The following is a 12,206-nucleotide window of genomic DNA, read 5'->3' as shown; positions in this document are numbered from 1 at the left end:
CTCGTAGACTTGTTCTCTCCAGCCAAACACCACCATCAACACCGGGTGCCCATAGATCAGGGGTTGAAGTGCAACCAAAATTTTAACAGCAGCTCCTTCAAAAACTAACAAAAGAGGCTGCAGACAAATGCATTTTGCATAAGTGGGAGACTGTCTCCTCCAGGCCACAGAACATGCTCGTGGACTGGCACCCATGAACTTGCTCAGTTGCCAGTTGCACAGGATCTCCGCATGAAGCACTGTCCACCCCAGATCCCTGATATAAGAGGAGAGGATTCTCCGCTGGGGATCTCTGTCACTGGAGGGCAAAATATTATACCAAGGCATGTCTGGGCAGCGGGTGAAGGCATGGCAGTGGAGAATGTGCAGCATCAACCTGTACAAAAATGCCTCTGTGCAGTTCAAAAGGGCGCTGGATATCCCTCAGATGGCTCAGATTGTAGGGCACCACATCATGGGGGAGGGCCTGCCCCACAGAGGCAAAATCGAGTTCCAAACCGACAGGTCAATTCGTCTGGAAGCCCTTCATGTGCCTGTGCTATAAAGTGCACGCAAGGTTTTAGGCCGAGTGCCTCATCTGTCAAGTTCCGGATGGTTCGGATCACGAGGTGGACTGACACCAACACAGTTGACTGTGAGGGCATTATTCAGGCTGCTTCTCTGCTATCCAGTGTGTTCCTGACTCTGGTCAGCCCTGCATCCCAAGCTCTCTCCTCCCTCAGCTATCGCAAACCGCGCTCGAGGAGGAACCTGTTCCTGAGCAGCACCTCCCTGACAAGAGCTCTGTTGTGAGCTGACCATGTCCCAGACTGTGATTCCTGGAAGAAGACCTGGCCACTCCACGAACAGGAGCTGCATGTCGTAACAGAGGCCTTGCACCTGACGGAGAAGTACATCACCAGGGTCTGAAGATGACCGTGCACATCGCTGCAGGATCCAAAGATGAAAAGTCACTACCCGGATGCGAAGGCACAGCAGCACCTGACAACCCTCTTCAGGGAGTCTCTGAACTGTAGCAGTGACCCAGTGTTGCCTCTTGTCCTAGAAAAATTTGATGATCTTTTCTGGATGGTGGTGACAAAGCTGGGAGAGGGACCAAAGCTGGTACCGCAACATGGCGGCCAGCAGCTGATTTATGACTAGCACTTGTGCCCTGTAGGACAACACTCGAAGCAGTTCTGTCCAGCATGCTAGGCGAGTGGTCACCTTGGTCTCCGACTTGTCAATTTGCTGGCCAGGATTTCTAAGTAGGGCAAGATGGGCTCCTAGGTGAGTGGTACTCTACGTGAAGCACCAGAGCTTCTCCGGCAAGGGGTCCATCTGCCACAGACCAACCAGAAATCCCAAACACTTGCTCCAGTTGATCCTTGTAGTGGATGCTTCATTCATGCATCCTCTGTAAGTCAGCGGCGTCTGTGAGCATGAGGAGCACGTTGTCAGTGTACGCCGAAAGAACCACCTCTATCCATAGCCAAACTCGAAAGCTGTTTATGCAAGAGGTACAGGAATGGCTCCACGTAGAGAGAATAAAGCTGGCTGGACAGAGGCAGCCTTGAGGCACTGCTCTTCCAAAACGCAGGGGCACCATCTGGGACGAATTAACCTTCACTAGGTACTCTGCAGCAACATACAGAAGTTTGCTCCGGGCAAGAAAGTGCGTACCGAACCTGAATGCTCATGGAGTCCTGAGTAGGTACTTGTGATCTATTCTGTCAAATGCCTTTTCCTGATCAAGGGAGAGAAAAGCGCTTGATGGGCCAGCCCACTGGGAATAATGGATCACGTCCTGGACTGGGTGGATGTTGTCATGGTTGGTCCAGCCTGGGATGGTGTAGGACTGGTCTGGGTGGATCATGTGGTCCAACATAGTGCCAAAGTGAGTTGAAAGTGCCGTGGCAAAGATTTTGCAGTTCGTGTTGAGGAGGAAGACGCTACGCCAATTCTTTAACAAGCAGAGATCTCTCTTCTTGGGCAACAAGGTGATGATGGCCCTGGCCAAGAAAGGGGCATCTTTCTAGTCGCGATAACCCACCCCCACCCCCTTACTGGTGAATTCTTGCTGAAATTTTATGGGGAACTGATACATGAAACTCTTCAAAATAATCTGAAGGCCTTGGGGATGTTGAAGAGAGATTTATTTGAAACAGAGCTGAAACATTTCAGTTATGTGGGAAGATTAGAGAAACTGTTTGTTTTCTTCGAACAGAAATTATGAGGAGAATTAATGAACATTCTCAAATTCATGAAGGGTTTTCATTGAGTAAATAAATTGTTTCCTGTGATAGCCAGAGAACACAGGTAATTGGCAAAAGAACCGGGGCAGTGTGAGGGGAAAAATGTGATATATGGTGAGTTATAATCTGAATTGTCTTGCCTCATAGGATAGTGGAAACAGATTTAATCTCTTAATTGAATTGGGTAAATCACTAGCATCACTGAAAGTTATTCACCCTATTGTCTGTGCTAGCTGTCTGCAATCTCGTACTACCTCCTGCCTTTTCTCTTTTATCCCTTTTGAAATGTTGTTCAGATAATGATGCAAGTTTCTCTTGATAAACCACGAATGAATCTTCCTCCGTCTCGCGCTTAACTTACAAAGGCACAATGAGCCAGATGGCTGTTTCCTATGTTCATCATTCTATGATTCCATGAAGTTGGATAAGATATCCAAATAGAGCAATTGCATGAGGTTTCACATAAATTGTTTGTTAGTGTGCAGGAAAAAAATAAGTTTGATGTGTGCTGCCTGGATTATTTTGAAGCAGTCATGAATGAATTTGAAAAGGATAGAAGAGGTTTATTAGTTTCAAAATATTTAATTCCGAGCAACAATCATCAAGAACATTGAATGATGTAACCAGAAAAATAAAAATATAGGTGAGAATGTTGTGATCAAACTACTGTGATTTGAGGCCATCTTGTAAGTACTGTCTGGCTCAATCATTTGAGACACAAAGCTGATATTCAGTCAATAAGTTAAGGCAATGCATTATAGAATCACTGGCTGATCCCTGCATCAACAGGCCTGGGCTGTGAGGAAAGATTGAGAAAACCGGAACTTTTAACTGTGAGGAGACATGTATGAGGTGATCCTGTGTATTAGTGCAGAAAACTGACTAAATTATGCTGGATGTTGAGGGTTATTGAAGCAACAAGTTGTTGGAAGATAACTTTTTTGGAGGGGTGGGGGTTTCAAGCATTTGGTTTGGGATGCAGTCATAATACCCTTGAATTTAAGTGTTACTAAGATGGTAATCAGTTTATTCAGGGCAACTCACGATGAGGCACTACCTATTTATGGAAAAACTCAAATACAAACTTCTGAATTTTTTTTCAAGATGAAGCAAAATGATTTTTTAAAATGTTCTGACAGTTTTTCTTCATGTGCTTTTTCATTGTTTGTTTCTCAAGGTGCTCTTCAGTTTGTGTTAATTAAAGGCTAGAATATATTGTGCTGCATTGTATATAAGATATATGCATAGCTCAGAATTGATAAATAGCTGTATTGTCTTGTATCTGGAGTGTCACATACAACTAGTTATTGCTTTTGACCCCAGTAATCATGCTATCAGTTTTCAGTTATCAGTGAGTAAATGCAGTATTGTTCATTATGTTAGTTAGGATCCCTCAACTGTCCTTTATGTGAATAGTTGTCTTATCAAATAGCCTGAAAATATCTTAACAAGATTAAGGCAAATTAAGAAGTATTTTTCACTGACATTGCTTGCATCTAATTTTTAATAACTTTTGAAAGGTTTTTCACTTTTCATTTCAGTAGACGTTGCTAGTGTATTTGTGCTGCATCTGATACATGGCCTCTGTCTTGCCTGTTTGCAGTTATCAGCCAGTGTGTTTGGTGAAAGTGTTAGAATAAATATGCTATTTTAAGGTATAGTAGCCAGTGCCATGAAAAGTTTGACAGTTTACATGGTAGAACTGGATGAATTTTCCAAACGTCCCGAAGTGTTATAATTGAAAATAAAATGAATTGTTACTGGGTAATTATCAATGTACTTTTTTTAGAATACATGCGGGGGAACCTGAGTTGGCAAGAATTTACTGGGTAATAGTAAGTAGTTCTGTAGTTTTAATAGACTGAATTTTACATTGACACTTTAATAGGAAGAATTTCAAATGACCATTTTTAAAGAGGAGCTTGCTTCTATTGTTTACGGATTGCATTTTTTTTTTAAACTTAGTACAGTATTACTGTTAGTTTAGGTTTAATACAGTGACAAACACAGTTTGTTTTTCAGAATATTTTAGCACAAGTTTGTTTTGTTTGTTTTTTAACAGCCTCGCAAATGATCCATTTTCAGCATGTGAAAATCCATAAATTCTGAGCACATCCAAAACTACACCAACTTAATTTACAAAATGTGGTGCTGGAGGAACACAGCAGGCCAGGCAGCATCAGACGAAGAGGAAAGCTGACGTTTTGGGTCGGGACCCTTCCTCCAGCTCCACACTTTGTTATCTCTGACTCCAGCATCTGCAGTTTTTGTTATACCACTTAATTTACATTGTGTTTAGTTCATTTGTTACTTTTTTGGATGACCTTTTTAGCTGTTTCCTCAATTTGAAAATTTCAGTCATTATTTTTAAATCTCTCTGGGGCCTCACTAGTCTGAAAACCCCCCAAGCCCCTCAACTTTCCAAGGTTTCAACATTCTTCTAATTCAGAGCTTTTGGATGTCACCAAATTTCTTTGCTTCACCTTTTGGTAATCTTGCCTTCACCTGCCTTTGTCCTTAGCTCCCTACCTGCCTATTTTCTCCCTAAAACTCTCTCTTATCATTCCTCTTCTTATGATGTTCCTGAAAATCTTCCTCTTCAATCTGGTGACTGAGCGGAAGCCTGATCAAATATGTTCTTATTTGGTGTAATATCACATTTTGTGAAATATGTCAATGTTTAGCTACATTTAAGGGTGCTATGTAAATGTAATATTATATCAGCTTTTTTTGCTGATCACCAGCATCTGCAGTCTTTAACTTTTGCAGACTTAATACATGGAACTTCATTTTGGGTAAGAGTAATTTAGTTTGTACTACTACCTCACTCTGAAGAGGTCTGTAAAATAGGAATATCATAGAAAAGGGGAGGTAGACAGAAGACAGTCTGAAAAGAGGAGGATAGGGCGAAGTTTTTCAATATATACTGCTGCGGTACATTTGAGATTTTCTGTTGGTGGTATGATTCAGAATAGGTCAAAGCGACTCCCTGAAGTGTGATGTTAAGTGCAATAAGACGGTGTATTTCTACTCCAGTAGCTGCTACAAATGTAGATAGCTATTTCAAACAGAGTTTAACTTTTTTTTTTATTCAGTTTAATTGTCTGAAGATTTTTTGACAATGTAAAACAGTAATGATTTTTCTTCTTCTTAGTTATTTTTACCTACTTTTTGAAAACTTTTATTGTGGCACTAGCATGAAATAGAGCATTTACCCCTTCTGAGATGCTGTGGTGACTCAAATTGAGAAATGGCCTGTATCCTACAGGATTACTTCAATACAAACAAAATGGATAAACCAGCAGATCAGCTAAAGAGAACCTGCCCTTTGTAGCATGCTTTTGCAGGATCAATCAAGATCTCCTTAGCACATAGTTCCCTTGCTTGGGAATCATACTGTCGTAGTATCTCTGAAGATTCTTTGGTCAAGTGTTTAGACATTTGTGACACTTTTCTGAAGGATTTGCCAATTTATGTTGAAATTCACATTAACAATCTGCCATGATATTAATATAAAGTGCGACCAAAATTATTTTCTACATGTTTCTTTAGAAATATAGTGTACTATGACTTGATCCATCTAAATGTGCATTTTAATATTGTGAATTTTTGTCTTGTTTATAGGCTGAAGAAAATGCAACTGTTATTTTCCTCAGTGAGATTGTTTGGGAAAAATTTCGGCCAAGTACAGGCTGCTTTGAGCCTTTAATTTTGCATTTCCCTGACTACAGCAAAGGTACAATGCCACTATTTATAACTTTCATTCTTTGATAAATGCAATAACTATAACAAGTGATTTGAAACATATTTGAATTAATATAATGCTTATCTACTAATATAGATATATAAATATCCTGAAAGTGCCTTAAATTCCATGAAGTAGTTTAGAAATGTAGTAGGAAATGCAACAGCTAAGTGAACAGATTTTTTTTATGATGTTAATTGAAGATTAAATATTGACCAGGACACTGGGGATAACTTCTCTGCTCCTCCTCTTCGTAGCATCGTGGAATCTTTTCTACCCACCTGAAAGTGCAGACAGGGCTTAGGTTTAATGTTTGATCTGAAGAATAGTACCTTCAATAGGGTATCATCCGCTCAGCTCTGCAATGGAATATCAGTCTAGATTCTTGTACCAGAGTCTCTAGAGAGGATGTAAACCCAAACCTGTCTAACATTGAAACATTCCTTCAAACAGGTGAGCTAACCAATCATCAAATACTTTGAGCAGTTGCAGCATTTTACAAATGGCAAGCAATCATAAAACCTGGAGGGATAATTGTTGGTTTATAGGAGTTTTTGATAACAGTCATAGAGTCATACGGACAGAAACAGGCCCTTTAGACCAACTAGTCCATTGTTGACCAAGTTTCCCAGACTATACTAGTCCCACTTGCCTGCTTTTGGCTCATATCCCTCTAAATCTTTCCTATTCATGCTCCTGTCTAAATGTCTTTTAAATGTTGTAACCGTACCTGCATCTACCACTTCCTCTGGCAGGTCATTCCACATATGAACCACCCTCTGTGTGAAAAAGTTGCCCCTCAGTTCGCTTTCTTCCCTCACCTTAAAAATATTTCCCCTAGTTTTGACACCCCCACCATAGGGAAAAGACCCTTTGCTGTTCGCATTATCTGTGCCTCTCGTGATTTTATAAACGTCTATAAGGTCACCCCACAACCTTCTATGATCCAGTGAAAAAAGTCTCAGTCTATCCAGCTTCTCCCTATAACTCAAACCCTACAGTTCTGGCAACGTCCTGGTAAATCTTTTCTGAGCCCAAACCAAAAGTGGCCTCACTAACATCCTGTACAACCTCAACATGACATCCCAACTCCTATACTCAGTGGTCTGAGCAATGAAGGCGACCGTGCTAATAACCTTCTTAGCCACTCTGTTTGTGATACAATTTTCAAAGAACTATGTACCTGAACCTTTAAGTCTCTGTTTGGCAACACTACCCAAAGCCTTACCATTAACTATATAAGTCCTGCCCTTGCCTGTTTGACTCAAATGCAATACTTTGCATTTATGATAATTAAACTCCATCTGCCAGTCCTCAGCCCAACAATGATGTTAGACTCACTGGTCTATAGTTCCTAGGCTCCTCCTTGCAGTCTTCCTTAAATGAGGTACGACATCCCCCGCTCCCCCGGCACTTGACCCATGGCTATAGATGATACAAGTATCTCTGCTAGGGGCCCGCACAGTTTCTTCTGTAACTTCCCACAACATCCTGGGATATACTTGATCAGGTCCATTGCCTTTTTGAGTAAGGGCTCGCTAATTATACGCACTGTGGCAGGTATTTTCCAAAGTCTTCCACTTGCAAGTTACAAGGATTTTGCTGTCTCTAATCCTCTAACAGGATGCATATGTGGATATACCTTTTTGGCTTAATGGGAACAAGGTGATAAATGTGATCAGGCCTGTTTATTCATGAGGGTAAACTGATTAGGCAAAATGGTCTGTTTTCTTGATGTAATTTTAGTGTGTTTCTTTATATGTACATTTTTATCTCTCTGATTTCTCTCTATGCCTTTTGGAAAAATCTTTTCATCACCCTGAAGCTGAAGCTTTTGGTAACATATCCAAAGTGTGAGCAGAGCAACCTATCCATTCATTCTTTTTCATCAATTGGAGGTGTCCTGTGGTTATGTATGGCCATTTGATTGCTAATAATAGGGTATCATGACATCTGATTTTGTTTGCTATTGCAGAAAATAATTTTCTGCAAGATGAAGAAATAATAGCCATGTTCTGCATTTTAACTTGATAGAAATTTCTCAAAATGATGTAAGAAATTTTGTAAGTTTTTTTTAAACTTTGACCACTGACTGAATCTGTGTAAAGCTCTCGTAAGGCAAAGCCAAGACATTTTGTTTGTTATCTTAATTAAGAAACTAATGTATTGTTAGTTGTTACCACCCCTACCAGAGAGAACAAAAGAACATTTGACATGATTGCACATGTTTGTGTATTAATTGAGAAATAATTACATTTTGACCTGTTGGATTCTGATCAACAAGGGTATTTTGAAATGTGGTTATGTAGGGATGTTTAAATGATTTAAGTATATGGTCTGCATAGATAATAGTTGAAAGAAATGAATACATGTGAAGTGATAACTGTCATCCCTGAAACTACTTACTTTTGACTTCAGCTGATCTCCAGAAAATTCTTTCACGAGACCATCCTCCAGGATTCTCTGCAGATTTTTATGCCACTTATATTAACATTCTGCTTGGAGTGTTCTACACTGTCTGTCGAGACTTAAAAGAGCTGCGACATCTCGTAAGTTTTTCATGCTTTGTGGGAAGGTGAATGCGTCTCCCCCAGACTTCTACCTTATGTTTAATGTGGAAAGGGAAAACAGAATATGAAAGTAAGCTAGTGGAAAATGTAAAAACTGACTGCAAGAGCTTCTGTAGATATGTGAAGAGAAAAAGACTGCATTTAGAATCCGGCGAAGTCATAATAGAGAACAAAGAAGTGGTAAACCAGTTGAACAAATACTTTGGATTGGTCATCACTAAGGAGGACACCAATAACCTTCAGGAAATGCTAGAGAGCAGAGGGTGAAGCATGAAGGAGGAACTGAAGGAAATCCTTATTAGTCAGGAAATGGTACTCGGGAAATTGATGGGATTAAAACCCGATAAGTCCCCAGGCCCTGATGCTCTGCATCCCAGTGTACTTAAGGAAGTGGCACTAGAAATAGTGGATGTGTTGGTGATCATTTTCTAGCATTCTGTAAACTCTGGAAGAGTTATAATGGACTAGAGGGTAGCTAATGTAACGTCACTCTTTAAAAAAGGAGGGAGAGAGAAAATGGGGAATTATAGGCCGTTTAGCCCATCATCAGTGGTGGGGAAATGCTGGAGTCAATCATTAAGGATGTAATAACTGAGCATTTGGAAAGTGGTGACAGAATCTATGCTAGTCAGCATAGATTCAGTAAAGGGAAATCATGCTTGACAAATCTTCTGGAATTTTTTGAGAATGTGACCAATGGAGTGGACATTCAAAAGGCTTTTGACAAGGTTCTGCATAAGACATTAGTGAGGAAAACTAAAGCTCATGGTAGCAGACGAAATGTATTGACATGGATAGAGAACTGGTTGGCAGACAGGAAGCAGAGAGTTGGAATAAACAGGTCCTTTTCAGAGTGGCAGGCCGTGATGAGTGGGGTGCCACAGGGTTCAGTACTGAGACCTCAGCTGTTAAGAATATATATTAACAATTTGGACAAAGGAATTGAATGCCATATCTCCAAATTTGTAGATGACACTGAGCTGGGTGGCAGTGTGTGCTGTGAGGAGGATGCTAAGAAGCTGCAGGGTGGCTTGGACAGACAGCACATACTTGGCAAGTGCTATGTAATATGGAAAAATGTGATGTTATCCACTTTGGTCACAAAAACAGGAAGGCAGTTTATTATCTGAATGGTGGCAATTTATGACAAAGTGAAGTGCAATGAGACCTGGGTGTCATGGTGGAACAGTTGTTGAAAGTTGGCGCGCAGGTGCAGCAGCTTGTGAAGAAAGCTAATGGCATGCTGTCCTTCGTTGCGAGAGGATTTGAGTATCTGAGTAAGGATGTCTTGCTGCAGTTGTGCAGGGCATTGGTGGGGCCACACCTTGAGTACCGTGTGCAGGTTTGGCTTCCTTGTTTGAGGTAGGACATTCTTTTTATTGAGGGAGTCCAGCAAAGGTTCAGCAGACTGATTCCCAAGATGGCAGGACTGACATATGAGGAAAAATTGGATTGACTAGACTTGTATTTGCTCGAATTTAGAAGAATGAAGGGAATCTCTCCGAAATATATAAAATCCTAATGGGACTGAACAGACTACATGTTCCCAATGTTGGGGAAGTCCAGAACAAGGGGTCACAATCTACGAATAAGGGGTAAGCCATTCAGGACTGAGATGAGGAAGAATTTCTTTAATCGGTGTTGTGAACCTGTAGAATTCCATTGCACAGAAAGCTGTTGGGGCCTGTTCATTAGATATATTCAAGAGGGAGCTGGCCGTGGCCCTTGCGGCTGAAGGGATCAAGAGATACGGGGAGAGGACGGGAATGGGATACTGAGATTTCAAGGTCAGCCTTGATTGTATTGAATGGTGGTGCAGGCTCAAAGGGCCGTATAGCCTACTCCTGCACCTATTTCCTCTGTTTCTGCATCCCTGGGTGCTATATCAACTGCATTCTGAAGAAGTCAAATGTCTCGCATTTTTCTGAAGAAGGGTCTAGGCCCGAAACGTCAGCCTCCCTGCTCTGCTGATGCTGCTTGGCCTGCTGTGTTCATCCAGCTCTACACCTTGTTATCTCAAATGTCTCGCAAATGATGCTTCGAAGTGGCCACCGCAGTGCTGATTGTTGGATGTAATTCTTTGGCATTGCAGTAGTGCTGAGGTGGGGAAACACATCAAGTGGATGTCCTCTTGTGAACATTTGGTAATTTACTAACCTATCCAGCTCAGTAATAGAATATTGGAGTAGTTGTCCACCTACTGGAGGTTTAAATTCTTGATGCTTTGTTACAATAAACTGCCTAATTCACTGCCTGGACAAGTAGGGTTGGATTTGCTGCTTGAAACTTGTCAGTGCTTTAAACCTGTGAGGGCATTGTTTTAGTTGGGGTATTAGACCAAGGACAGCACATCAGATTGAGCTAGTAATAAAGCTAGAGGTGCTCTTGTTATTGTGGGAGTGGGATCTGACTTTTTATTTGAAAGTGTTCAGCCCCAAGTGCAGAGTAAGGAGTTTGAAGTTGAAATATTGCATTGAGAAGAGGCTAAAGGAAAAGAAAGAGGCTGGAAATGTAAACAAAAACTGATCACCAACTGGGACATTTGGCCAAAATGTGGAGACTAAGGTACATTAGCTGGGTCCTAAAGGTAGAAAATTGAAAGATCTAGGGATCGGATGCCTTATTGGCCTGGAATACCTTTCTGGCAACAGGGCAGGAAGGATCAGTAAACCAATTTTGAATCTTGAGGAAAGAAGTATTGGCTTTTTCAAAGTCAAGGTGCAATGTAAATTTGAGGTGGATGGATGGAGTCACCAGTGATTGGGCAGATAATTGTTACAGGCACGTGTTGACATTGAAACTTCAAAGAAATTCTTCATATAATAATGTGGTATTGTAAAATGAGCATACAGGTAGTACCAAAGAATGTTGATTTGAAAATGATTTGTGGACAAGAAGTGCACACTAGCTGGCAAGAATAAATATAAAGTTGGAACACAATGGGACAAAGACCTGGATACAATAAGTAAAATTTTGGAGGCTGAAAATGTCTCTGAACATACAATACTTCTTTTAGCTAGATTGAAACTTGTCAGTGCTTTAAACCTGTGAGGGCACTGTTGTAGTTGTTCCCGCACTGGAAGCAAAGGTTAATTATCAAACTGCGATCTTTGCAGATACTACTAGTTTTATTCATTTAGCTAGCACATAGATCAGATGTTTAAGAAAAAAGTCTGTGTCTATATAAAAGACTATTTGAAAGCATAAAATATGCAAGGATTTCAGCATCAAGTTAAATTCAACTCTGAAATAAATGTGGCAGAAATCAAAAGATGGCGTCTGCAAATATTAAGCATTCTGGCATTAGAAACAAAGAAAGAGTTTGATATTAATCAACTGTGTCTCATCGTGTTTACTGTTTTCATCATTGGCACACTGGCCGGACAGGCTTCTCAGTACTAAATTAAAGTTACGCCAGAACAGTTTATTTTATCCTGATGATAAAGGCAGGTAAATGGTGTTTGCTGCCAGAGGTTACGTTGGTGTTTGGATTAGTTGTTTTGTTGTCTGGTGATCTTTATAATATGCCTTGCACAAGATTGCATATATTTGTTATCATTTAGACGTTTCTTTTCAGTTATGATGCCAGGTAGGTTTTGTTGAATTTCTATGAATAACGTGATGTTTCCATGAGCTGACCTTGTATTATTTTCTAAA

General features: G+C 40.6%; 1 protein-coding gene across 5 annotated transcripts in view; it reads left to right on the top strand.

Moving 5' to 3' along the window:
* orc5 (origin recognition complex, subunit 5) overlaps positions 1–12,206 on the top strand; it is a 90,814-nt gene that overhangs the window by 17,721 nt on the left and 60,887 nt on the right. For all 5 annotated transcript variants that reach the window (XM_048610463.1, XM_048610466.1, XM_020526739.2 and 2 more), the window contains 2 exons: positions 5,859–5,970; positions 8,398–8,528. In XM_048610463.1, the coding sequence (XP_048466420.1) occupies positions 5,859–5,970; positions 8,398–8,528 (243 nt within the window). The remainder of the gene's footprint in view (positions 1–5,858; positions 5,971–8,397; positions 8,529–12,206) is intronic.

Source organism: Rhincodon typus, chromosome 22, assembly GCF_021869965.1.
Source record: "Rhincodon typus isolate 14 chromosome 22, sRhiTyp1.1, whole genome shotgun sequence".
NCBI classification, from domain to species: domain Eukaryota; kingdom Metazoa; phylum Chordata; class Chondrichthyes; order Orectolobiformes; family Rhincodontidae; genus Rhincodon; species Rhincodon typus.
This window is presented reverse-complemented; position numbering and strand designations above follow the sequence as displayed.